Consider the following 27,679-nt stretch of genomic DNA (forward strand, 5'->3'; position numbering starts at 1 on the left):
TATTATACCACATTATATTTTTGCAAAGAGTTACGCAAATGTACACTTGTAAAAGTGATACCAGGTAATTTTCTAAACGAACGTAAATCAATTTTGATACATACATATATTCCAAAAAATTATGTAGGACATGTCCTAGTACTTTAAAGAAGTTTCAAGGCCTTATGCGTATATTGGTATTTGCCAAAATTTCCCTTGCATTGTTTGAAGAACTATCACTTATAAAAGCATATTGCCCAAAAAAAAAAAAAAAAATACTGGTTCTGTAGGCCTTAAGAAAACAAGTTTTCCACTATATTTAGTTTAGATCGGTTCAACAATTTATTGTGCTTAAGTAAAGGATTGTGGAAAAAAAGAACTCTTTACTTTATTTAAAACAACCTAGGAACGCATTACTATGAAAGAAATGTAGTCATGTTGCATATCAATCTTCTCAAAACAGCGTGATCTTGTAAGTGGTTCTTTCGAAATAGTCCTATCTTTCACACTGCTCTTACTAGTATGAAAAGACATATTTTCCAACTAGCCCCAAAAGCTTGGTTACTTGGAAACAGCACATTCTGGCTCCTGAGAGGCTTCACCCTCAGTAAATTTTTGTTATGACTGCACGAAAAACTAACATGTGCTAAGCTCTACACACAATACAAGAAGAAGAAAAATTAATTGCAATAAATAAAAAGGGGTAATATGGAAAAGAAAAAAATCATTCCGTGTAACCCCACACAGTACCTATATAAAGGAGATAAATTCACGCGGCTTCCTAATATTTCAGCTAAACAAATCCTTCCAGTGGTTAGTTTACGAAAAACGAAAGTTTTATGTTTCATTCAATCTTATACATTCGCTCATATATAATCTCGTACATACCGGTTTTTGTGTGCAGGCTGCAGGCGTACTGCCATGTTATATTAATAATATTGATGTGGTGTGCCAACGAAACGATTATTAATTAGTTACTTTCAATTGAATACTTCTGATATCACGGTTTGCTGCTTCTCTTACCTGTAAACCATACAGAGAGGAGAGAGAACACTAGTGAGAAACAAAATTAAGTAGTTTATGGATGTAGACAATCTGCTCGTGGATCCATAAATACACTTACACTGCTAACGTCAATTTAAATTTATGGGGCCGCGGTGGCTCAGTGGTTGCCCTCCCCGCTGGTCTAGTGGCTAGCACGTGCGCCTTTGGTGTACGGGGTCCCGGGTTCGATTCCCGGTGGGAGAGCCTTTGTGATTTTAACTGTCCTCGATATTTGTGTGTTCGTGTCCCTGTCGCTCTTGGTAATTGGAGAAAGCAAGTTAAAATTGAGTAAAGCAAGTAAAATTAGATATAAGTAGTTTAAGTAAGTTACTGGAACACGTTCGGTGAGTCAGTTGACTTTTAAAAAAAAAAAAAAAAAGTGGTAGAGCGTTCACCTCTGGTGCTTGGGGTTCTGGGTTCAAACCCTGCTCCCGCCAAGTGAACTTTATGGTGGGGAAACACCGCGTGCGTGGGTTTTCTCGGGGTTCTCCCGTTTCCTCCCACTTTCTTCATTCCGCCATTTCATTCATTTTTCATAATCACCGTCTCCTTTAGCCTAACCGGCATAACCGTGGGACGTAAAACCCAAAGATTTCATTTCATTTCTGTTTAAATTTTTCGCCTACTACGTATCGATCACTCGTTTATGTGTTCTCTCCCTGTCACCTTCCTCAAATTGTAAACGTGTGCTCTCACTTATTAAATTGACCAATTGGAAATTATTGCCTTAAGAGTTAGGTTGGTTTAAAATAGAAACATGATAACAGTAAACTCATCAATTTCAAGAATAACATGGAGCAAACTTCCACAGGAAACTTGCAGTACTTTAAAAATTTAGCCGTCAGTGCGTATTTATCCTGAAATTGGCAGGAAGTAAAATAGTGAGTTTCATTGTGAATATTAAACGGACTTTCTACAGCCCTGAACAACAGAAACAAAACACCCTTATATTTGGTACTTATTTAAAGACCTGCTAAAAGGCGAGACTAAACTCAAATGTATTTTCACTCCTTTAACAACTCTCTAGATCGGTAGTCAATGCTACTTAGTTTTCCCAATTTTAATTAATTCGAGATGATTGATTCCCATTCTGCACTAGTGTAATTTTTCAATTCAGCTAACAGCTAAAGACCATGGAGAAATTAGAATGTGGTTCTCCTTATAATTTTTGACACATGAACGATTACCTAAATTCATCCTACTGTTTTGCTGAGTGGAGGACGTGTGTCGCTGACTGTCAAATAAAGTAGTTTGGGATTACTCTGTACTTTTGTGTGACTTTTAGGTGGCAGGAAAACTATGGTTTGTGTCTTGAGAGTGTTGATCTCTAGAAGATACAATAATGGAGAAAGAGACGATCCTTGAGAATGAAGAAGTATTGGATGAGAGAAGGTATTATCAATGGTAATTTATGCTACGCGACAGAACACGAAATTATATATGAATCTGTTATAAGTTAGAGGAAGACGAAAGTTAAGAAGTTTATGTAGAGGGCCATGATGCCAAACCTTGTCAAAAACTTTTTCAAGGTCAAAGAGAGTTAAACAAGTTGGCCGTGAAGTATTATAATGATTTGTGATCTAGTTAAGAAGGCGGAATAACTGATCATTTATGCTGAAATTGGGACGAAAACCTGTTTATGTGGTGATAATAAGTTATATCTGTTATTGATTTTGCTGAATACTGGAGTTAATTGTATGGGTCGATAGGAGAAAACAAAGTCAACCGAAGTGTTGGGTTTGAGAAACATGAGTACCTTTGAAGTCTTCCACCGTAATTGTAAATAGGCAGTGCTGAAGATGAATGTAAAAATGATAGAAAGAATATACAACTGCGTATGGACTTTCCTTGATATTTTAATATGAGATATTATCAGTGCCTGGTGCGGTGTTTCGTTTTCGTGCAATGGCTGTGCTGATATTTTCTGGAGTTATGGGCTCTGTAAGAGGACGTGGTGTATTGTGCGCATGAATACCATTTCGCTGAAGATGGGGTGAAGTAAAGTCGAACGGATTCACTGGCTGGTTGCGTAGAGGATGTTCGGGAGTGAGCGGTGTAAAAATGTCTGGACGATAGCTGGCGTAAGTGTTTGCTTTGTCCAGATCGGAGTGTAGAGGTGAGTCATTAATGATGAGCGAGTATGAAGTTTTGGTATATTTGCGAGAGAGAGCGTTCAGCCATTTCCAATATCGTGTAGGGTGAGAGGTTTCGAGTGTAATTGCAAGTTTTGATCCATTGTCTTAATTTAAAGGCTTTTACATAATTATGGAAAGTGTACTTTAGTGCTCGGAAATGTCTGAGTGCATCTCGATTTCCAGTGTAAGTATTTCACGGAAGAACTGACGTGATCGTTTTACCAGAGCAAGATATTGCGGTGGAAGTTTAGGCTTGTGTGGTGCATATTGAGATTGTGGTATATATTGGGCAGATGCATGGTTAACATGTGAGGTGATAGTCTCTAATGAATGATATACGTCTGACTCTGTTGTAGGAGGGTTGATACCTTCGAGATGTTCAGTGAAGTATGTTCGATATTTCTCCCAGTCTGCTTTGTCATATTGAGGAATCATACGAGTTGGGGGAGCGTCGAAATGACGAGGGATACGACTTTGGATACTGAGGTTTATCGGCACATGGTCACTCCCGAAAGGATCGAGGACATCTATAATGAAGCGTGTGTTACTGAGGCTGACGTAATAGCGATATCGGGCGTGGTATTAGATTACGGTCTGATCGGTTTAGGAAGGTGATTAAATGTGCCGGTGGTATTGGTAAGAATGAAATTCAGAAAACGTGTTTGACCTCTTCTCGAACGACTATGGAAATTTGTATCTGCTAGTATGATGTAGCACTGAAAAGTATTTGATATGTATTGAAAAAATGACACAGGAATTGGGTGATCTGGGTGGACATAGATAGTGGCCATATTAATGTAATAAGATTTATAGTAAAGAGTGATTACTAGATTTTCTGGGAGGTTCTGAAGTGCTGGAGTCTCGATACGATATGGAATGTGAGTTGAAAACCCAATAGCTACCGCGATTGGCACGACGTATTGGTAAACTATTGTCTTTGCAGATGATCGTATACCCTAGTATTTTGCATTTCATTTTTGGAGTAAGATATTTTTCGTTGAGCAGAAAGGCGTTGACTTTGTCTTCGAGGAACAGTTTTTCAAATAGTATTTTATAAGTGCTGAGAGAGCGTATTTTAACAAACTGAAAAGCAATACTCATAATGTCCATAAGGTGATGGGATTTAGAAGGTTTGTGAGGATGGTACAGTATGAAAATTAGCAGTCGGACCATGGTAAGTAGCTTGGAATTGATGATCGGAGACTGGTAGAGCAGAATACTGGACGTGTCGTAAAACTAAAGGACGTGCAACCGGATGGATATTTTGTAGAGTAAGAGTGATGAAAAGAAAAAGCTGTTTGATGGTTATTGGTTGATCATAATTTACAGAAATAAATCATAAAGCATAATGCTTATACTTTTTATTCCAGAGCTCTGTGAATGTGTACACCAAAGGAAAATATGTTCATATATTGTTTGCCAGAGAGAAAAAAAGATCAACAATGGCTGTTATCAATGCCGAAAACAATGGAAATGCGGTAATCGGTCAATTACCTTTACACGTAACAATGGGAGGTTCGAATTTTTCCTCTCTGCGCACCTTCCGCTCTAAATATTTCTTTTCGTTTCTCACTTTGCGTTTAAAGGCAGGCAAGACTGCTTTCGCTTATCTCAAGATGCCAAAATCAAAAATCTATTCATCTCAGAGCGTAAGAGAATTTACATCTGACCATTTCAAATTAGTAAGCAGTAACCTATTTTATACTCTTTGTTCTGAATTCATTAAATAGTTATGAGAAGAAGTCTATTGTCCAGCTACATGTTCCTTGTTCGAAACGCCGCTTACAGAAAACTGCACAAAATGAATGGGCAAGAAGTAGGGGTAATAGTTTGTCACCGCATTTCCTGAACTTTTGCAGGGCATGCGCACAATCAAGACAACATCAAGAATGTAGTTACAGCATTTATAGCAGCTGGTATCCCTCTTCATATTTTTAGGAATGAAGGGTTCAAAATTGGATTCAATCATCTACTAACACTATCACAGCCCCAAGAGAAAGTACTTTAAGAAAATACGTTCATCGTTGTGCAGATGATGATCTGAATGTAACAAAATTAAAATGTGAAGGAAAAGATATTTCTCTGGTCGTTGACGGAACTATTGACACTAAAAATCGTAAAGTTGTAAACGTTATTGTCCATCCACTTGGTGTGTCCACTGAATGTTTTCGTATTTTCAGAACAAAAATAGTGCAACGTTGCAACGCAGAAGTGATAGTAGACCACTGTCCTTGACGCATTCAGTGATATTGGTGTTAATAGAAGGAAGTTTGTACTTCTGATATCTGATAATGTCTCACAGATGAAAAGTGCTGCTATGCGCTTAGCTGCAGTTGCTCCTAGATTAATGCATTCTACATGCTGGGCACATGTCCTCCACTCTTGCGCGCAAGATATTAGAAATAGTCTGAGAGTAACTGATACTTTTATGAACACCAGCCAGACGGGAAAGACTATTGAACCTTTTGTGGGAAGCAGAAAAGATCACCAGTGTTCCTCCACTGCCAGTGATTAATCGTTAGGAGACTTGGCTCCAGCCAGAAAAAAAGTACAATGCTTATTACAGCAAAATGCAGAAGTGGATAGAAAACGAAGATGAAAGAAGTTCTGCTGTAACAAATCTCAAGGTAGTAATTGGAAAAACAATGTCTTAAGTTTCAGATTACTACTATAGGTAAAATTCCAGATTCCGTCTGTAAGCAGTTAAAAGTTTTGGGAACCCATAGTGTGGATGCAAGTGAAGTGGGGTTTATTCTTTCATCAGTTCAAGAAATTCATGAAACTTCTGGCGTGCAGTGCAAAAAGCTTGCAGTTATATGAGTGGACATCACTAGCTACCAGATTTTGGAGACACGTTCAGTGTCTGGATCACACTTGCGCAAATATAAATATGTTTACAGAAGGTCTACCGACTGAACTGAAGCGTTTCTCGTAGGCGAATATAACTTAGGAAGAATCAAGTTATTCGTATCATGCATGAAAGAATCATGCATATATCCTGTTATTCTTCAAAGCGTAATTACTTTAGTTTCTCCCTTTACCTTTTGGATCAAATATCTGAATTAGATGTCAAATTTGAGTACCTTGGCTATGAAAGCATTAACCGTGCTTCCTTTTAGTGCTGCGGTTGAAAGATGCTTCCTGCGCAGATCCCTGTTTAAGGAAGACAATCTTGAAACTGACATCAGAAACACTGACATAAACAGCAATAGCGAGGTCGAAGAAGGTTGAACACTAGGGAACAAAACAATTTTGAAATATGGTGTATTGATGTAAATTTTAGTGGGAAAAATTAAGTTTCATATACATTTTTTATACTTATGTAATAAAACAAGTAAAATAAAACATATTTAATAGAAATGGGTAAAATAGAAATTCAAGAGCAGCATACTAAGGCATAATTTAGGACAAAGCATAATAAAGCATAATGTAAGGAGAAATAAAGCACAATATACAGCTGTATAAATCATAAAATTGGTTGTCCTATATAAAGAAGTAAATAGGACGTATTCCCATATTTTAGGCCTATAATAGTATAATAACTCATATTGTTATATTAAAATACAACAATATGGCAAGATAAATTATAACGTGAAACAACCGTGATTGACATATATTTTCTTGTGATACCAACGCTTTGTGAGAGACTTATTTTCCCTTAAGGTTATTGTCAGAGTACTATTTCAGCGTGCTTGTCTCTGTAAGTCCTCTGATAATTTAATTCACCTAAAAGTATAATACACATCATGGTACAGCTTCTTCAGTATTAATATTTGATGGTTTAACAGTAATTTGTTACTTTCGAAGTTTATTTTCGAACAATAGAGCACGCAGAATTTCATCAAGAGGGAAGGGGTTCACGCATTCAAGCTATATATTTTCAGAATAAGCGTGACGTTTATATATATATGTCTAGAAAGTCTAGAATGTCAGTCTAGAAAGTCTAAAGTAACAGCGATAGCAATTGATATGCTGATAATATATTAGGAAGAACACTTGTCGTCATAATTCTTCATATGAAGGGTAAGGGGAGAAAACAAGGAATGTCCATGTATGTGATTTTTCGGGTGCTTGTCCTATCTGTTGGTGACTTTTGGTACTATTTGACTGTATATGTCATGCATACGTAGATGTAAAAATGTCCATGTAAAAAGGGGCAAAAGATGTAACTAACCCTATTCTTCTTACGCGGTTTTCAATATTAAATCGCAGTTTTCTCGAAAATCCAGTTTTGTGACATTCCTTCTTTTTTCCCCTTACCCTTCATATGGTCTTTTTAACACATCCAGTTTGAGTCACAGTACTCAAAATTATATGAGCTATTGTTTTATAATGTAAACGCATCTTGTGATGTGTGTTCGTATAGACATTCTATCTTATATATTTTGTTTACTTTTTCAATGGTTTTTCATTAACAGTAAATATTAAATTATATACAGAATTGAAATCTTATTTTAGAATATTGTTTCATGCTTGAAACGTTTGGTAGAATTGAATTGAGTTCATTTAATACTAATCTCTTCCTCCTGTAATAGGTCAGAGTTTAGAAGCAGCTGGCTATGCTGTGTGGAAAAAAAATGAACCAAATAACCTGGGAGGAGAGGAGTTTTGTGGCTCAGTGAATAACCGTGGAAAACTGAATGATATATCTTGCACAAGCCAAAAAACTTATTTTATATGTGAACATGAATTCGCAGATAATCAGAAACAAGATAAAGGTAAATTAAAGCTTCGTGTATTATTTCTAATTTTCCAAGTGGAACTTGTTAAAGTTATAGAAATATAAAAGATTTTGTTTGCCAATAGCAAGAAGATACAGCATAATGAATGAATGGAGTATGGCCAAGGGACAGCGCAATTAGTGTTAGTGAGAGAAGTAGTAAGTTTAGCAGCAGTAAAACGTAAGTTCTAATCATCATTATTTGTTGGTGTAAACTGTGAGGGTCTAGAACGAGGTTTTCTGCTCCTTCTAAGTCAGTCGAATAACAAGGCGAACAATAAATTGCCACTTCATTGCCAATCCCCTTCTGATCCGCGATCGTTCAGTTTGGACGAAAAGCGCAGAAACGTCAACGGAAGTGGAATAGACCTGAAGTAAACAGTGGAAAAAATGAGATGAAATCTTTAAGTTTTACGTTCCACGCTTATGCCGATTAGGCTAAAGGAGACGGTGATTATGAGAGATGAGTGAGATGGTGGAATGAAGAAAGTGGAAGGAAACTGGAGAACCCCGAGAAAACCCACAAGCATGATGTTTGTCCACCACAAGGTCCACACCCCGCGAGCTGGAATCGAACCAGGGACCCCAATCGCGGGAGGTTAACGCTCTACCACTGAGCCGCCGCGCCCCCATGAGTAAACAGTGGAGTAAAAAGTGCGGCGCCCCGTAAAGATATGGGTGCCCTATTAAATCAATTTGTCGTCGATTATCATGGAAAAAAAGTTGGTATGAATTATCTTGCTCGCTCCGCTCGAAACCCAAATATTTCAGTAAGACTCACAAAGTTTTTACTTATTATTTAAAGAAATTTTTCATATATGATTTCTTAATGACGATGTGATATACAAGACGAAGAGTAATGAATTATAGTGTACACATCAGTTTTTCAAAGTCGGAAATGCTCAAAGTCTCAAATACGTGTTCGGCGTTATGATGATGATCAGTTTGGTTAAAAAATGCGGCTTTTCTACCTGATCGGATTAATCACGATGGTGAGAATGAAACTATGAAAACGAAAGGAATGAACAGACATGCAAGCTGCTGTTTGCGCGGGAATATTAAAAATGAAGATAAATAAGGAAATTTATACATTTCCGAAATTGTAGAATAGCTGCTTAGCTCGTTGGGTGCCACTTTGACTTCAGTACCCCAACCTAATGTGAATTGGAAAAATTGATTTATTATTTCCACTCTCGTGGTAATTCCTCCTTGTTTCAGATAAGGAGAATAAGTTTGTGTATCTTGTTCCAGAATTTTAAATTAATTCATCCGGAATTTTGTCTATATCCGGAGGTTCATGTTTCTTTAATTTATAGCGATTTCTACTTCTATTTGGCTAAGATCTGGCATATATAGTTTCTTCTGTGTGCATTTCCCGTTCCCCACGAACATTATTGTATGGTTGTGTGTTAAGTAAATCGTCAAAGAAATCTATCCATCTATTGAAGATACTATCCGTATCAGTGAGAATTGTTGTGTGCCTCCCTTTAATATATACCCTCGAGGTTGATATCTTTTCTTAAATTCGTTGATGCCTTTATGCATGTCTTGAAATTTTGTTCTATTATCTTCAAGTCCCTTAATTTTAGCTTTCTAAAAATAGCGATTCTTTCTTTTAAATATTTTGGAATTTTCTCGACTGATAGCATCGAAATTTTATGTAGTTCTGTCGTTCGAATTTTGTAGACGACGCAGTTTGCTTATTTACCTTTCGCTGCTTCTTTGGTGCATTCCTGATCAAACCATGGTTTGTTCCTACCTATTTCCAAACTTCACCACTATTGTCTTGTCGAAATTTTAATATTATCTCTAGTTTGAACCCAAGTAACCTCAACAGTAGTGCTCTCAAAACCATCTAAAACCGAGAATCTATTCGACACTTCAATCTGGTTTTCACCTTTCGACTGCTTAATTTCTATCAATTGATCGATCAATTTGGTTGCGTGTTTTTCCATCAACCGAGATCCACGTGTATTTATGAACGTCGCTATGTGGGAATTACGTAGTCTTCACGTTAAAGTTTTCTAATATGACAAAGTTCACGAGTCTACGCCGTTTCAATACTTTCGTTGCGCAGACTTTTATTCTCAATAATCGGTTTGAAAATATTCTCTCGTCCTACCGTTGCATTGAAGTCTCCTAATAAAATTTTCATATGGTATCGTGGGATTTGTCAAATATCCGTTCTACTACTTCTTCGCAAAAACTGTCCTTCATATAGTTATCCGTATCTTCTGTTGGAGAATGAACATTTAAGACAATAATATCACACCACCGACCCTTAAGAGTAATAAAAGGAAAATCTATTATTAGCAAATTTTACTCGTTTATTTACCGTTACTAAAAGAATAGAAATGAAAAAGTTATTTTTGTGGTCATGTACAGAATAAAATTACAAAAGTTTATAATTGCTGGAAATTAACTCTGTCACCCATTTCGAACATTTTAAAATGACATAGTTTCTGATATTGGAATTCTTTTTGTTATCGGTAGTACGAAACGTTGTAAATAACTGTAAATTTCAATAACTTGTCTCCACGTGGATCTGTATACCAATCAAACGTAATTTTGTCAAGTTAACAAAATATCCATAACAAGCCTCTTGAAACCAGCTCTTATTGGTAAAAGAACACAAAACGATCGTTTGTGGCTGTTGCAAGGGTCTGTCCAAGCAGCTTGATAAAAATTCAGCGTAGCATAACAACAAAAGGTGCTCCTCTTATATGCAAACAACCAAGCAAAAAAAGAAAGAAAGAAAAGCTTAGTATGGTGAGTGTAAAAGGCACCGATTTGTTCTTTGGAGACCCAGAGCGCCTAAATCTCTAACTACTGCTCTGTACGGAGGCACCAAAACTGTGCAAAATTTTCAGCAGTAGGAGCACGATTGAACCGACGAAGTGCTCGGCAAGAAAAGCGTAGATTGACATATTTCTTCCGACCACCAAGGGATAGTACCTTAAGGAATCGAGGCATTGGGGGCAGCAGATACCACACTAGCGGGAAAAGCCTCAAAGTGTTCATTAATAGGAATGTAATATAGTTTGATATAAGGTCAAAACTGCCACAAAACTGACCCCAGTCTGTATACTGCGGAAATTCTAACGAGCAAAATCACTAAATCGTAAAAGAGGTAGCCCAGTGAGTATGATCAGAAAGTGATCAGTCACATAAATGATGGTAGGCATGCCAATAAAAACTAACAGTAAATGTGGGTTGCAAAGAGAAAGACGCAGACGTTAATATGTTCCGGTGACAAGGGATGCACACGAGTCGAGACACACTTTGTAAAATTCGGGACGAGTCGAATCAAACTTAATTCTCGACTAGAATTTGCCAGTCGAGACACGAGTCGAGTAGAGATTGCTCGTAAATACCTCTACTCGACTTGAATGTCTCGGAAATCTTTCAATAATTTTTACTATTATTTTTATGAAAGTATTCACTCAGAAACAGCCTTGAAACCAGTTCCAGCATTTATTACTTGCTGGAAAGATACAGAACGCATAAACTTTATTGTTAGTCTTTCGAGATCAACATTTAATCTTCATCTCAATTCAGTTAATTAAAACTGATAATTAAAGTCATACAATATTTGATTGTACCTCAAATATAATAATAATAATAATAATAATAATAATAATAATAATAATAATAATAATAATAATAATAATAATAATAATAATAATAATAACTATCTAGTTTATATAGTCTGTCTAGATTATCTAGTTTGTATAAAACTATTATACGTAACTTATACCTAGCTTGCATAAAACTATTGCGATAAACTGAACTTCATAAAATCTCTGAATGAGCAATTGGCAGTGTATAGTAATTTAGCCTAGTTATAACTATTGTGTTTTCGTTTTCATGAACGCAATAAGACTAATACGTAATTTCTGGATTACTCGCTTCTCCAATTATTTTGCTGTTTAATGTGTTGCAGCATATCACGAGTTACGGATAATATACAATGTAGCATATGCAGTGCATCATATATTAGGATACGAGACTATTTTACATAGTATATTGTAATAAATGGACTACTTGGATGCCAAGAAGTAGTATAGATAGGTAACTTTCATTCTAAAAATATGCATTTTTTAAAAGAATTTTTGTAAACACTAAATTACAAAAAATAAACTACATACAGTAGTTATTGTTTCAGTTCCAAACATGAAAGAAATATTGATTGTTCATGATATATTGAATTTCAGCTTTCACTCCTGGAAAATTACAATTTTGGAGTTAGGCCACTTGGGAGGATTTTTACCTATTCTTATCAGTATCATTAAGGTACAGTTAAAGGTTGCACCCTGAAACCTACCTGTAGATTTCTAGGCAGCACAGATATCACCAAATTTTGTTCTCAACCAACACTAGTGGTACAGCCACTCACAAAATTATCTCCCCCCTTATCGTTCTAATTCCATTACTTAGGGCCAGGTCATTTGCTGTTGTGAGAACACCTAGATAGATGCAACCCAAAATACACATAATCTTTCTCGGCACTGACAGCATTTGGTAGCCTTGAGTCAAATCTTCATGTAAGTAAAATTGTGAGTTGACGACGCATGTAACATTTCTCTGGTCTGAGATCAATATTTCTTGTTCAGAGCGTGTTGTCCAATGACACGGCCTTTTATCAGTTTTTGCGTGGGAGGTCAGCGAAGCCGGTTTCACCGCCACTGATATTAGCCATAGTATTGGGAAGAAAGTCAAGACACAGTGGACGTTAAGATGTCGTGACTCCGCAAATGTGCGGAAAGAGGGATGGAGGAAGGAAGGGATACTGTTGTAAAAATCACCATGGAACTTGAAAAAAATTTTGAATTGCTCCCGTGTTGACTGTACGTACTATTGTGAGTTTACTTCGTTGATTTGAAGTAGTGTTCACATCTTGCTAGCGTTTACTCGAGTTTACTGTGTGCCTGTGAGCGATGACTCTTTCTATAGTGTTACTGCGAGAATAGGTGGGTGTCAACAATGCCCAAAAACAAATCGCCAGAAAGGTCACTGCTTAAACAGTGGGTACAAAACGATACAAACCACGTCACGGATGGTGAAATAATATTTCCTAACATCGTAACAAGTAAATTGCGTGTGAAAAAGGTACAGACTGGTCTAGCATTCCAACACAAAGGCACACATCGATGCAGCTGGTAGAAAAGCGTCTACTAAACAAACGTTGTTAACGTTGCAAACACGTTCAAAAGATCGGAATCAATTCGTACATAATTTAAGTCATGTAACGGTAGCTGCGAATATACCATGGAATAAATTAAGTAATGCAAATTTTCATGGTTTTCTTCAGAAATATTGTAAACAGGGTATTCCGCTACAGTCGACTCTCCGTAAATGTTATTTCGACGAATGCTATAATATAGAAATCGAAGAGTTTGGGAACGAATTATGCCACTGCTCTATGCGGGATAGTGGCTAAAACCACAGACGCTTGCGGTCAATATGTTGAAACATGGTCGTTGGGAAGATCTGCAAAGATTAGCCCGGTACGCCATATCTTATTGCGTAGAAAGCTGTAGATAGGGTGAACCACTCAGCAATAGCTCGTTTTATCAATCAATCTTTGCAAATATTATGGCCAACTGGCGATAGGGACGAATAGTTTCTTGTCTTGGTATCAGATGCTGCAAGTTACATGCTGAAGGCGGGACCAGCATCCAAAGTTTTTCTTATCCCCAGATGATACATATTACCTGCTTGGTTCATGGACTTCATAGAGTAGCAGGCGAAATGCGATCTCTGTTTCCGGACGTCAGTTCTTTAATATCTAATACAAAGAAACTGTTTGTGAAAGCACCCCTTCGTGTACAAGCGTATTGAGAAGCATTTCCTCATACTCTCCTTTCCCCTGAACCAATTCTTACCCGCTGGGTAACTTGGTTTGTGGCTGCAATGTTTTATTGTGAATACCCAGACGAAGTGAAAAGCATTGTACAAGAATTTGACTCCTCTGAAGCGAAAGTCATTCAGCAGAGCAAATACGCTTTCAACTACCAAGAAGTTAGGAGGGATCTAGTAATGATAAAGATCTATTCTAAGATCGTGTCGACATCGATTCAGAAACTAAAAACGTGAGGGAAGCTACTCAATAAAAAGTTAGCTCTAGTTGATAAAGTTCAGCATGATCTCCAGTCAGTTCCTGGTGAGCTCAGGCGTTATCTTAAAAACAAATTGAGGGATATTCTTGCTAGAAACTCCGACTACAAAACTATTGGAACCATGGGAAAGTATCTTCAAGGGCTAGATTCCAAATTGCCAGAAATTGTACGTTCCAAACTTGACCTTGTTTATAAATATTGTCCGGTAAATATCTGTCGACGTTGAGAGGTCACTTTCTGGCTACGAACTTATTCCAACGGAAAACGTCACAAACTCACACCAGAAAATGTAGAGAAGCATCTCGTAATTTATTACAAGGCTAATTACGGGAAGGAGTAAATTTTCAAACACAATACTTCCTTGTAGAGTGGAAACGTAGAGATTTCAGGCTCGTGTCATTTTGTGTAAAGTAAATGCACTTTAAAATATATTCATGATGAAAATACTAGAGATTTGCGTTTCCAAGTCACTCACTCTGTATATTTATATCTCGTAATCTGTGTGTGTTTTAAAATACTCTGGAAAATTAAACATCATTTCAATGCTATATTTCATATACAAAACATCAGTCATAACTTTGCTGTATGTTTGAAAATACTGTATTTAATTGAAATACTAGTGCATATTTTAACACATTTAACCGCATAGTTGCTTGCATATTTCATAAATTTTAAGTGAATAAAAATCCGATGCCTAGTAATGAATTATTAAGATATGGAGTTCCATTCCACCATTCCAGGCGATAGCAGTTTCACCTGCCGAGTAGGCCTGCCAATCAGACACACGTAAGGTGCATGTAGTATCAGTGAGAGTGCTGGCCGTGTGTAGAATGGAGAAGGCGCGCGATATATCTGAGTTTGACCGAGGGAAGGTTGTGATGGCCCAGGGACTCGGTACGAGAATTTCGGAAACTGCAGGGCATGTCGGGTGTTCGAGGATTGATTTGGTGATTGTCTTCAACAAGTGGCGAAACCAAGGGGATACGAAGTTCTAACGTAGAGGGGTTGAGCGCCTTCACCTCATAACAAATGTCGGACTTCGTAGGCTAGATAGACTGTTAAAAAAGGACATGCAAGGATCAGTGCCAGAACTAACATCTAACTTTAATGCTGGTCAAAGTACAACTATCCTTGAACACACAATGCACCGAAACACTTCTTACGATGGGCCTCCGAAGCCCACGACCCATCCAGGTGCGAATGTTAACACCCCGAAATCAGCAACTACGACAAATGAACACATGAACACATGACCATCGTCACTGAACCTATGAACAGTGGCAGAGCGCTGCATTGGCTGATGAATCCCGATACCTTCTCCATCATGACGATATTAGGGTGCGGATCCGTCCTCTTCCAAGGGTTTGCTCCATGGCACCTGTACTGGGGGACGAAGACAGGCTGGCGATGGCCTAGTTATGCTCTGGGAAACATTCACGTGAGCATCCATGTATCTAGTGGAGCTCGAGCTAGGCACCATAACGGCCGAGGCGTATCATATACTGCTTGCAAACTATGTATACCCCTTCATGACGACTGTGTTTCCCAACGGCAGTGGCATTTCTTAACAAGATAATGCACCATATCACAAGTCCAGAAGTGTGATGGAGTGGTTCGACGAACAGAGGGGCGAGTTCCAACTGATGTGCTGGCCCCCAAGTCACCGGATTTGAAACCCAATCGAACACATCTGGGATGTGATTGAACGTGACATCAGAGCGCATTGTCCCCTCCCCGGATTTTACGGGAACTAGGTGACCTGTGTGTGCGTGTGGTGCCTACTCATTCCAGTGACCTACAAAGGATTATTGCGTCCATGCTAAGACTCGTCGCATTGTTATCCGTGATAAAGGTGGACATACTGACAGTTAAGTAGGTAGTCATAATGTTTTGGCTGATGTGTGCGTATATTTTAACTCGTATATTTTGTCCCAAATCGAATATCGAGACGAGCTCCTCCGTTGCTAAGCGGTTAGCGTACGCGCCTTTGGCGTGGGAGACCCGGGTTCGATTCCCGGCGGGAGCTCATGTGGTTCGGATTCCACGTAAATCAGTAGGTCCACGTCTCATATAGCCTCGCTGCTGAAAGGGACGCTAAACTAAAATCAACTCAACTCAACTCGAATATCGAGACATCTCGTCTCGAATTCGAGTTGAGTCCAGACACGAGTCGAGACACAAATCCAGACAATATTTAAGGATACGAGTCGAGACAGGCTTAAATCTCGAGTCGAATCGACTCGTGCGCATCTCTACCGGTGACTGTGTTAAAATGTGCTGGGAGGCTATCTTTAATAAGATAAAGTACGAAGTGTCTAGAAAAGTTGCGAATTATCTACCTCGAGTGTTGGGGCGAGGGGTATCTCAGTAAGTGATAAGAGTCTATGTTCCACACTAGATTATCTTAATGTGGAGTTATCTAAATCAGCCGATATAAAAGATTCAGGCTATGTGATGTGGATGTTACGGAGAGTACTCAGTCTTCGGTAAAGAAAACTCGAACAGCTAGAACATTTAGAAATCGCTGTTCACGTGTAAGACAGGAAAAGATTTGTCCTGTAGTCCAAAACTAACTATGGTCGAAAGTATGGTAAGAGAAAGGAAAAAATAACAATTATGAAAAAAAAAAACAGAAGAGTAGAATGGACGAAAGAAAGAGAAAAAAGAACGAAGTTCTTAGACGGAATGAAATTTGACAAATTCAGTATTATTTCTGAACAAAGAGCATAAGAAAATGGAATGAATGTTTATGAAATTCTTACAAATCGAAGAAGAATTATTGTTGTACGTGGAATGCGAAAAAGTAAAAATATTATTTCGGGACGAGTTTGAGTCCAATAGCGCTCCTTTCTAAATACGTCACTGCCTAAAACCCAGTAACCTCTCATATTTCCTTTATTGCTTCACTTAATCCTCTGCGCAATGTCCTACAAGGTCCTTGTCTCTTGTCTGGAAGATAAAATTTCGACATTTGCTGAGGGGTATACATAGGCAGAAGAAAGAATTGTATAGAGTCATGTCATTCAAGTCACTTAATAATGAAATCTAATCTATTATTAATATTTAACAACCGAATCTAATCAATATAAGTTGGCAAAGTATTAACATTATAATTATATTATTCATCAAATGATACTATTTCGTAATTATGACTAGGATTAGACCTAAATCATGTATCATTTTATGTTCATATTTTGAATATTAATTTCGTTTTTATTTTTCATTTAGATGTGTCAGCTTTAGAAAATTACAAATTTATACCTGCTGTGGGCAGTTATTATAGATTTCACGGGAAACCATTATCATGGCAGGATGCGTTTCAAGTTTGCAAAGATGAAGGAACTCATCTAGCTATTATCAACTCTGAAAAGGAAGCTAAAGTTTTAGCGGATATGTTACCTAAAAGCAGCAAAGATAACATATATGGTCATATTGGATTTATAGACCTTGACAAGAAGAGAAATTTTGTAACTATCTTTGGTATGTAAGAGTTCTAAATATATGGATACAGTATATATTTGTTTAGAAGTATTTTGTAGAAGTATATATATATATATATATATATATATATATATATATATATATATATATATATAGGGTGAGCACAGAAACAGTCCCAGGTTTCAAATTAGTGTAAATTTAATATGCGAAGGAATATTTTGCTGAAATTTGGACAGTGATACATAAACTCAAAAAGTTTTTGTAGCAATAATTGAAAACACAAACACTCGATGTGCGCGCCACCTGTAACGCGGAAAGTATCGAGGCGGTAATCTACCTCCAACTACACGTTGTGAAGCATACCCGGTGTGTTGGAGTTGACAGCATCACTGATGCGTTCTTGGAGATCGTTGAGAATTGCGGGTAGTGGAGGTGCATACACTTTGTCTTTCACAAATCCCCACAGAAAGAAGTCACAAACAGTGAGGTGAGGTGATCTTGGAGGCCACTTGCAAAGAACCTGATTATTGACTCCAAAACGCCCTATCCATCGGTTTGGGATGTTCTCGTTTAGAAACCTGCGTGCAGCACGTTTCCAATGTGGCGGCGCTCCATCTTGTTGTAGAACGAAGTCGTTTATCTCTGCATTACTAAGTTGCGGAATCAACCAGTTACGTAGCAATGCTAAGTAACTTTCACCCGTAATTGTTTGTTCCTGAAGGAAGAACGGACCGTGCATCCGTCGCTCTGATACTGCACAAAAAACATTGATTTATGGTGAGTCACGTTCTTCATTTACAGTTGTATGAGGATTATGGGTTCCCCATATTCCTACATTGTGTCTATTCACCTTTACACTTAAGTGAAATGTCGCCTCATCGCTGAAAATGATCTTCGTCAGAAAGTCTTCGTCGTCCTCCATGAAATTTGGAGTGTCACAGAATTCACGGCGCTTTACCTTGTCTTGTGGGTATAACTTCTGAACCAACTGCAGTCGGTACGGGTAAAACCGCAAACTCTTACGTAAGATCTTGAATACTGTTGTTTGTGTCATCTGCAACTCTCTGCTAGCTTTACGTGTAGGTTTCTGTGGATTGTGTACGAAGGCTGCTCTTACGCGCTCCACAGTTTCCTCGGAAACTGGACGTCGCCCTGAATGTCCTTTGCTTTTATCACAAATGCACCCCGTCTCTATAAACGTTCTATGCCACTTCACAATGGATTTGTGTGTGGGTGGATCAGCATTCAATTGTCGTTTGAAATCGCGCTGCACTCTCACAAACCGCTTGTTTTTGCAAATTTTAAAACGCACCAGCTTCGTTGCTGTGAGGTGAACGCCATTTTCGATGTTACTGCCCTCTAGATTTTGCTCAGATCGCGCCTTTCAGTTTCGGCACCTGAAAGTTTAACCGAAACAGGGCTATCATCATTGCAATCTTCTTTGCTTTATTATTTTTTCATCATTCATTTGTTTTTCTATTTGGACAAGGGTGGACAGGGACGAGGGATAGGAAAAATGGACGAAACCACAACACTAAGAAACAACAAAAGATAAATTTAGACAAAATCAACAAAGAAAAAAAAGAGAAAAGAGTAAAAGAAGATAAAAAAAGATATTTTTATATAAACTCCTAACTGTCTAATATTTGTTCATCTTCTAATTTTCCTATTCTATTCTATTCCCGACTCAAGTTTAGCTTGCTCTAGTCTTCAATTGTTTCATCCTCGTTCCTTTTATCATACTTAGCCTTTGTCGTATGTTTATCATCATCTCAATAGGTCTAGGTTTCACCTGTATGATAGGCTTTCCACCTAGTTTTTATGATCATCTTCCTCATTGAGTCAGGTTTCTCCTGTATGATTAGCTTTCCACCTATATAATATCCTTTCCACCTATTTTTGTATTATCATCTTCATTAGGTTTAGATTTCACCTGTGATGGCCTTTTACCTGTATGATAGGCTTTCCACCTATATAATAACCTTTCCACCTTTTTTTTGTATAATAATCATTGGATTAAGGTTTCACCTGTATGATAGGCTTTCCACCTATTTTATTTTGTTCTTTTTATTTTTGACATTTTTTTAAATTTAGGTTTCCTCCTGTGTGATTTTTTTTAAAATAAATTTTTACTACATTCTTCTAATAGAGGATGATAATATTTGCACCACTGAACTCAGCATCATTATTGCACACTTACGTTTAAATATTGCACGCTTAAATAAGCACTACACACTCCTGTGTGTGAAAACACAACTTTTCCTTAATAAAAAGAACATACCACTATCACCACACTGCACACTACAACACCCATTCACTTTTCTACGATCGCGCAAACTTCGATTTCCTTATTGATCCTAAGCGGAGTTAGTCATTTCAGTTTTCCACACTTGATTTCTATGGTTCTGATCCTCAGTGCAACGGTTTGAGGTCCAGGACCCACTCGGAGCTCTTAGTGCAGGCCCTAGTCAGTTGTGTCCTGCCGCCGTGAGCGCTGGGACCGGTGTTGACACCTACACGAACAAGGTTCGAGGTGGACACTGTATGACATTTACCGAGTAATTGGCTTTTGTTGTGCATAGGATCTTTAGTGTATGTTATGTATATGCTATTTTTGCTTTGTTTTGAAGTTTACGCTATTCCCCACCACTATTTCCGTGCACACCCGCTCAACACATCCGGAGTTTCAATCCGGCTAGATGCCGGGGATGCGTCGAGCGCACATTCACACTATTCTTCCGGGGCACGCGGAAATCCAGCGTTCCTGGAGCAAAAACTCCGGTCCTGGAAGATAATCATTTGCACTCTGACACATTCATTTTCATTCCTTAGTGTTTTCTTTTACATTTTGTTTATTCCTGTATCACATTTCCAAAAAGTCTTTCTCTTATTCTTGTTGCCTTTTATATAATTGTTTTCTTAGATCAGAATATTCCTTTGCTATTCTACTTAATATTTTGTAGTCCTCTTCCTTAGCTAAGACTTCCGCTGTTTCTTTTGTTCTAATGTCATCTCTTCCCTGTAATTGATCTTCCAAGAGAGGACACCATAGAATATGGTGTTCCGGCGTGCCTAGTTCTTGGCATTGGCATCTGGGATGTTCTTTCAATCCCATTCTGTACAAGTATTGTTCATATGGCCCATGTCCTGAGAGATAATGTATCAGTCCTGGATTGGGGTCAAAGTGCTGCCATTTGAGACGAATATCAATTTTTGGTATTATATTATACAATCTACGTGAGACATTGGTTTCTTGCCAATTTTTGTTCCAAATTTTTATTAGTTCGTTTTCTATAGCTTCGACCGTTTTACTTTGAGTGCTTAGTAATTCTTGTACTTTCCCCATGTTTGATTTTTTTAACCAATAAATTGCAGCTCTTTTCCTGATAATTTAACTTATTGGTTTGACTCCTAACAAGACATTTAACGTAATAAGCGGTGTTGTACTGAATGCTCCACTTAATCTTATTAATAAATTTTTTTGAGGTCTATCGACATTTTGTTTTAAGGTATTATTTTCCAACAATCTGTGGGCCCACACGCTTGAAGCATATGCCATTGTTGCACTTAATAAAGTTTCTTGATATAATTAATTAATGTCCTTGGTAGTTTGTACGTGGTATTTGCTATTGATATTAACTTGTTTGCAACTTTATGACCCCTGTCTACTATATATCTTATATGTGGCCCAAAATTTAGTTTTTCGTCAATGTGTATACCTAAGTATTTGAATTCTGCTTCCCTTTTTATCGTATTAGTTCCTAATTTGATTGTTGGATTCCTACGCAGTTGTGTACCGAACAACATATACTTTGTTTTCTTCGCAGATAGCCTTAGCTTACTTTTGTTACTCCAATTTTGTAAGATATTAATGACTAATTCTGCTTTAATTTCTAATTCTCTTCGTGAATTAGCTGAGATGATAATTGCAATGTCGTCAGCAAAAGCCACTACTCGGTGTATTTCTTCTTTACTATTTAGAATTTCCAGACAGGGCTGCAATTCTATGTCCCACAACAACGGTCCCAAGATCGATCCTTGGGGGCATCCTTTCTCTGCCTTAACTACAATATTCCCTTTTTCACTTTTAATTAATATTTTTCTATCTGTAAAGTAATTCTTAATATAATAAGTACTCCGGTACATTTATTTTGATGAGATTTTGAATTAATGAAGGAATCCAAAGATTGTCGAACGCGCCTTCGATATCCACAAATAATGCCAACGCGTATTTGTTTACTGAACAGCTTCTTCTAATCTGTTCTACAAAGGTGTTGAGAGCATCTTCTGATGATTTGCCGGGCCTAAAGCCAAATTGTACTTTATCATTTTCAATGTTCCTAACATTATTAATTCTACTAGCTATTACTTTTTCAAAAATATTCGCGATGTTTCTGAGTAGACAGATAGGACGGTACGAACTTACATCGGTTGGGTCTTTATCTTGACCTTTTAACAATATTATTAATTTAGCTTCTTTCCAAATGGTGGGAATTCCTGTTTTCTGAGTAAAAAATTAAACAGACTTGTAAAATAGGGAGTCCAAATACTTTTCTTATTTTTATAAATTTCATTTTTTATTCCATCCAAGCCTGGGGCTTTTCCTGTTTTTTGTTTTCTTATACTTACTTCTACTTCGGTATTTGTTATCTCCTGAATATCGTGTAAAACTTCTACAGGTTGAATGTTCCCAAATTCTCTTCTTATTTTGCGTTGATTTTCATTTTTATTATCTTGGATGGTCCTTATATACATATGGTGAAATTTAAAAAAAAAGCAATTTACTCTCTGGCCATCTGAAAAGATTCCTTTTCATATAGAAATAATACGTGCAAAATATCATGTAAAAATTTTTATATTTAGAGGTGGATCAACAATGTTAAGGTTTTGCCATGTAAAAGCCTATATTTAATTGTTTCAGTATTCCATATGTTTCACACAGTCAGTTATTCACAATGAATCAATGAAACTGCAAAAATTCCGAATAGTCTCTACTGAATTATTACAGAATAATATATTCCGATTGTAAGTAACCCCATATAGGTTTGCAAGTGATCCTGAAGAACAGTTGATTTCCTTGCAACAGGGAAGTCTTCCAGTGTGTGTTCGATCACATATTGGAATTGTTCTTCAGCTTCTATTATCGCATATTGTATTAGGGCGACACACGCTCTGCATGATCATTTGTGTTTGCTAATGAGCAAAGAATAGCCATAAAGTCATCAATGTAACTCTGTATATCAGGGTCTTCACTGAGGAAACAATCTGGGATGCCAAGAAGAGCAAATATATTTTTGCTTCTTTTTGTCAGAAAATCAAGATGTGTCTTACTTTCTACCATAGCAAAATCTACCTCTGCTCGGATTAATAGACCCTCTTCTTCTCCTATCTCTTCTAAAGATTGCACCATAGCTCATCATTTGTTAGAGTCTAACTCTGGATCAAAGAGAATAACAAAAATCAAATCTTCTGACAGATAAAACAGATATAATGTCATTTTGTGTGATGTTTCTTCACCAATCTCACTTTGAGGATAAGGATGAATTTCCTTGAGGAGTTGGAGCTCATTCTTAGCTCTCGTAGATGCGTCGGGTGACAGAAACGAGAATTTAAAAGAAATCTTCACGAAAAATACGTTGTGATCTCGCAGTCCCTGCAATTCTGTCTGTCTGCTTAAATTGGAAACGGAAAAACCAAACCTTAAGACTGTAGATTGCCTTCGTCCTCCAACGAGCTAGATGCATTGGCCCAGCAACTCGGGTGACCTGGGTTTATGGACCAGGTAGTGAATTTCCCAAGAATTATTAATATCAGAAAGAGCAGTTCAATATAATAATTTCGCGGTTGACTATCCTGCAGTTGGTGTTTACAGAAAGAAATTACTTTAACCTGGACATAACGACTTGCTGCTGCTGTAAAATTGTCTGACATGAGATCCTCGTACTTTCTCTAGTCAATGGAATGCCGCTGTTACTTGAAGCATTTGAACTAGAGAAAGGCTGGTGAGTAGATAGGTCGTATGCATTCTCCACAGGTAGAGGAGATTGTAAGTCCTAGAATGTGATATCGACATTCGAAGTGTAGAAGATTATTGCTTACGAACTGTTCAAGAATGATACACGCTCCTGAAGAACGACCAGTGTTGGAACTTGTAGTAGCAAAACACGTGGCACGGATAAAGTTTTACAGTCCCCATGCTTTCACAGTATAGTACGTATACAGCGTGAGTGGTAGCCCTTCCACTCCCAAAGGATAACTTTCAAATTTCTAAAAATTTCTTCTTTGCCAAAGTCAATACCAAAATGGGTAGCATCTCTACTTTATTGCCTCTACTAACATCACTAGTTAACTTCCCATCCCAGTGAACTGTCGAAATTGTGTTTGGTTTGAATGACGCTTAAAACTGAGTAACGGCCTATTGCCTGTATTTTTGACGCTGACGACGGCTGGTTAATCTATTAATGGCTAGGTCCCGGGGATCGTGTCCACAAGCCTTGGAAGCCTCGAAGAGAATCATCTTGTCACATCTGTCACTGAGTCTGTTCCTAACGAGCATTGTGTCTAGCTGAGATGATATAACACTTTTCTGACGTAGCTTTCGAATTTGAACATCAACTAGCTTACTGGGGCATGAAGCTTCCGTTGGATCTTCCTCTTCTTCGCTCCTTCTGCTCGCTAAGATTGCTTTCTTGAATAATGTATCTTCTTCAAGTTTGGATCGTTGTTTTGCCCAATTTAATGTTTCTTCTTTCTTCTCTTTCTCTTTTTGAAGTAGGGATTATCGACTAACCTAATACAACCAGGTCGTCCCTTTTGTCGCTGAAGTTGTAGGAATATCTTGTCTTCCTCATTATCCATCAGATCTATGACATTTGAATGTGCGATGTCAAAAACTTCCTGAATCAATGATGAAAATGTGGCTTCATTGGCTTCTTGAGTCTGGGCCCGACGATTCTTAGTTTTATTAAGTCCTCTCCACTGGAGGAAAAGATACTCAAGTTTATTTATCGAATCTTAGCGATGTTTGACAGGGATCCTAAAATGGAACCAGTAGTCTTCATCTCGCTCCACTGTCTTGGTTGCTGCTGTTCGGATTGTTTCTTTGAGAAAATTATAACGATAGAGGAAGTGGGCAAAGACCTGCCTCATAGCTGCAATTCTAACATAAATACAGATGGTGATCAGAAAAATGGAAACACCTGTAGTTGACAACACGTCAGATGTATGGGTTGGCAGTGGTGTCGTGGCGCCCGCAGCGCAAAACCGCTGGTGGTGGTGTGTTAGGTCGGTCTCTATACTACGTCAGGCGCAGTGGAACAACAGTGTCCAATGACTGCAGCAGACGGATGTAGTGTAAAATGGGAGACCTCTCAGAGTTTCAAAGAGGGCAAATTGTTGGTGCGCGGTTATGTTGAGTGAGTGTGACGACAGTAGCTACTGTGTTAGGTGTGTCGCGTGAGACAGTGTCGAAGGTGGTCCCTACGTCCCTACACAACACACGGGAAAACCACATCGCGGAAGCGGAACAGTGGGCGGAAGTAAAACATGAGTGACAGATCACGCCGGGTACTAAAGCGCATTGTCACGCAGAACCGTCGTGCCACTGCGGAGCAAGTGGCGGAGGAACTCAATCAGCACCTCCCCCACCCTGTTTCGACAATCATAGTCCGCCACGAATTACATGACATGAACTTACGGGGTCGTGTTGCACGGGTCAAACCGCTCATCAGGGACCATAAAGCTTTCGCACGCCGCAAATGGTACCGCGACCATGCAACTTGGACCGTTGAGAACTGAAAACGTGTGATATGGTCGGATGAGTCATCCTTCACTCTATTCCCAACCACGGGCCGTGTTTATGTGTGGAGAATGCCCAAAGAAGCTTATGATCTGCAGTGTCTCCGCCCAACTGTGAAAGATGGCGCGGATGTTGTTCCCGGACAATGACGCCATCTTCCAGGATGATAATGCACCCATTCACACAGCTGGCGTTATTGCAGCGTGGTTTAAGGAACATCGGGATGAAGTTCAACACCACCCCTTGCCCGCCCAATCACCAGATCTCAACATAATTGAACATCTGTGGTCCGTCTTGGAAATACGACTCCGGCGACGATTTCCACCTCCATCCTCTCTCACAGAACTGGCCGATGCCCTGCACGAGGAATGGTGTAAAATTCCACTTCCTACCTTTCACGACCTCTATGCCTCCATACCACGTCGCATCAAGGCTGTTCTGAAGGCGAAAGGTGGCCCGACACCATATTAATCTGGTAAGTTGCAATTTCGTTCAGGTGTTTCCATTTTTCTGATCACCATCTGTATATATATTGAGAATGAGCCTCTACTATAGTTTCAGTTGTCTTAAAAGGGAACTTACTTTTACAGCCGTATATTTTACAATGTAAGGCCATGTGAGTAAGTTTCCTGGTATGTCACTATTGAAACCTGATTATTACGTATAAGAAGCGTTGTCAATAAAAAAACTAAACTACAAAAATGAGTTCTTCATTAACTGAAACACGTATGACACATTTCTTAAAATGGCTGAATATTTAAACTTGCGAGATTAAGACAGTAGACTGTGGACAGGGCCATAATAATGTAGCTACTTTTCTGTTACCCTCAAAACAATGTGATATAGGTCGTAAATTTTTCTGGTTATAGGTATTTAATTTTCTGTGATGGGTTTCTGCGAACACACGCAGACAGATAGAAGCGCCCTTTAGATAAGAATGTTTATCACTATATTTATTAATTTACATTTCAAAGGTTTATTAATTTATTGTTTATTATTTTTGTTAATATTTAATATTATTATTTATCATTAATATATACATGATGAACAATTATAATAACACGATATCAGGTTAAGTGCAAGTTGCATCGAACTCTGCGGCAGACTTCAAATTGCTTGAGACATCGCAATATTAATCGATTTTGATTGAAATTTCACACCAAATTGTGTAGAAAGGAAGAGAAATGTAAAATTATTACCACTCTAATATATATACTTTTTGTATTTTTTAAATTTTGTGTAAATTTTCCCTGTCTTTCCGTAATGAAAAGTGAATTTTACCTAGTTGTGCTAATTATCATTCCTTTCAGAAGCGTCCTAATGAGTCTAATTAGTTTTTCATTTACACCTCTCTTCTGGGACTCTGTGTGGCCATTTTTATATTGTCTTCCTTTTTTGTATTAAAAATGATGATATTGATCAGGCGATAGACAAAAAATGACATTATTGAAGTTTTGCTTGAATCTACGTACAACCGGAGAACAAGTTTTTTTTTCATATAAGTTTGAAGGAAAGAATATCAATATTTGAATTCTTGTCCTTATCGTACTGTTACATTATTATTATTATTTTTATAACAGTACCATATTATATTTTTGTAAAGAGTTAACGTAGATCTACACTTGTAAAAATGATACCAGGTAATTTTCTAAACCAATGTAAGGCAATTTTGATACATACATATATTTTAAAAAAATATATCGGCCATTTTCTAGTACTTTAAAGAAGTTTCAAAGCCTTATGCGTATATTGGTATTTGCCAAAATTTCCTTTGCATTGTATGAAAAACTATCGCTTATAAAATCATATTGCAAAAATTTTTTCACTGGTTCTGTGGGCCTTAAGGAAAACAAGTTTGCCACTGTAGTTAGTTTAGATTGGTTCAACAATTTATTGCATTTAACTAAAAGGTTGTGAAAAAACTCTTTCCTTTATTTGAAACAACCTAGGAACACATTACTATGAAAGAAATATAGTCATGTTACATGTCAATCTTCTCAAACCAATGTGATCTTGCAAGTCGTTGTTTCGGAATAGTCCCATCTTACTGCTATGAAAAGACATATTTTCCAAGTAGCCCCAAAAGCTGGTTTACTTGGAAACATTACATTCTGGCTCCTGAAAGGTTTCAGTCGTAGTAAAATTTTGTTATGACTGCACGAAAAAGTTACATGTACTAAGGTCTAGACACAATACAAGAAGAAGAAAAATTAATTGCAATAAATATCAAGGGGTAATATGAAAAGGAAAAAAAACTTTCTGAGTAATCCCATATCTATATCTATCTATCTACACACACACACACACACACACACATATATATATATATATATATATATATATATGTGTGTGTGTGTGTGTGTTTTATATAAGGTATAATAATTTCAAATGTGGTTACTATCAGTTCCATGTTAGAAAGGAAATATATTGACGCGACTTCCTA

The 27,679-nt window shown here is 37.7% G+C and overlaps 1 protein-coding gene across 1 annotated transcript in view; it reads left to right on the forward strand.

Moving 5' to 3' along the window:
• Positions 1-27,679, forward strand: part of LOC145679176 (uncharacterized) — a 62,094-nt gene that overhangs the window by 7,451 nt on the left and 26,964 nt on the right. Inside the window, exons 3-4 of the mRNA XM_081749767.1 lie at positions 7,694-7,876; positions 17,226-17,477. Of these exons, the coding sequence (XP_081605893.1) occupies positions 7,694-7,876; positions 17,226-17,477 (435 nt within the window). The remainder of the gene's footprint in view (positions 1-7,693; positions 7,877-17,225; positions 17,478-27,679) is intronic.

This window comes from Thermobia domestica, chromosome 2 (genome assembly GCF_964235325.1).
Source record: "Thermobia domestica chromosome 2, izTheDome1.hap1.1, whole genome shotgun sequence".
NCBI classification, from domain to species: domain Eukaryota; kingdom Metazoa; phylum Arthropoda; class Insecta; order Zygentoma; family Lepismatidae; genus Thermobia; species Thermobia domestica.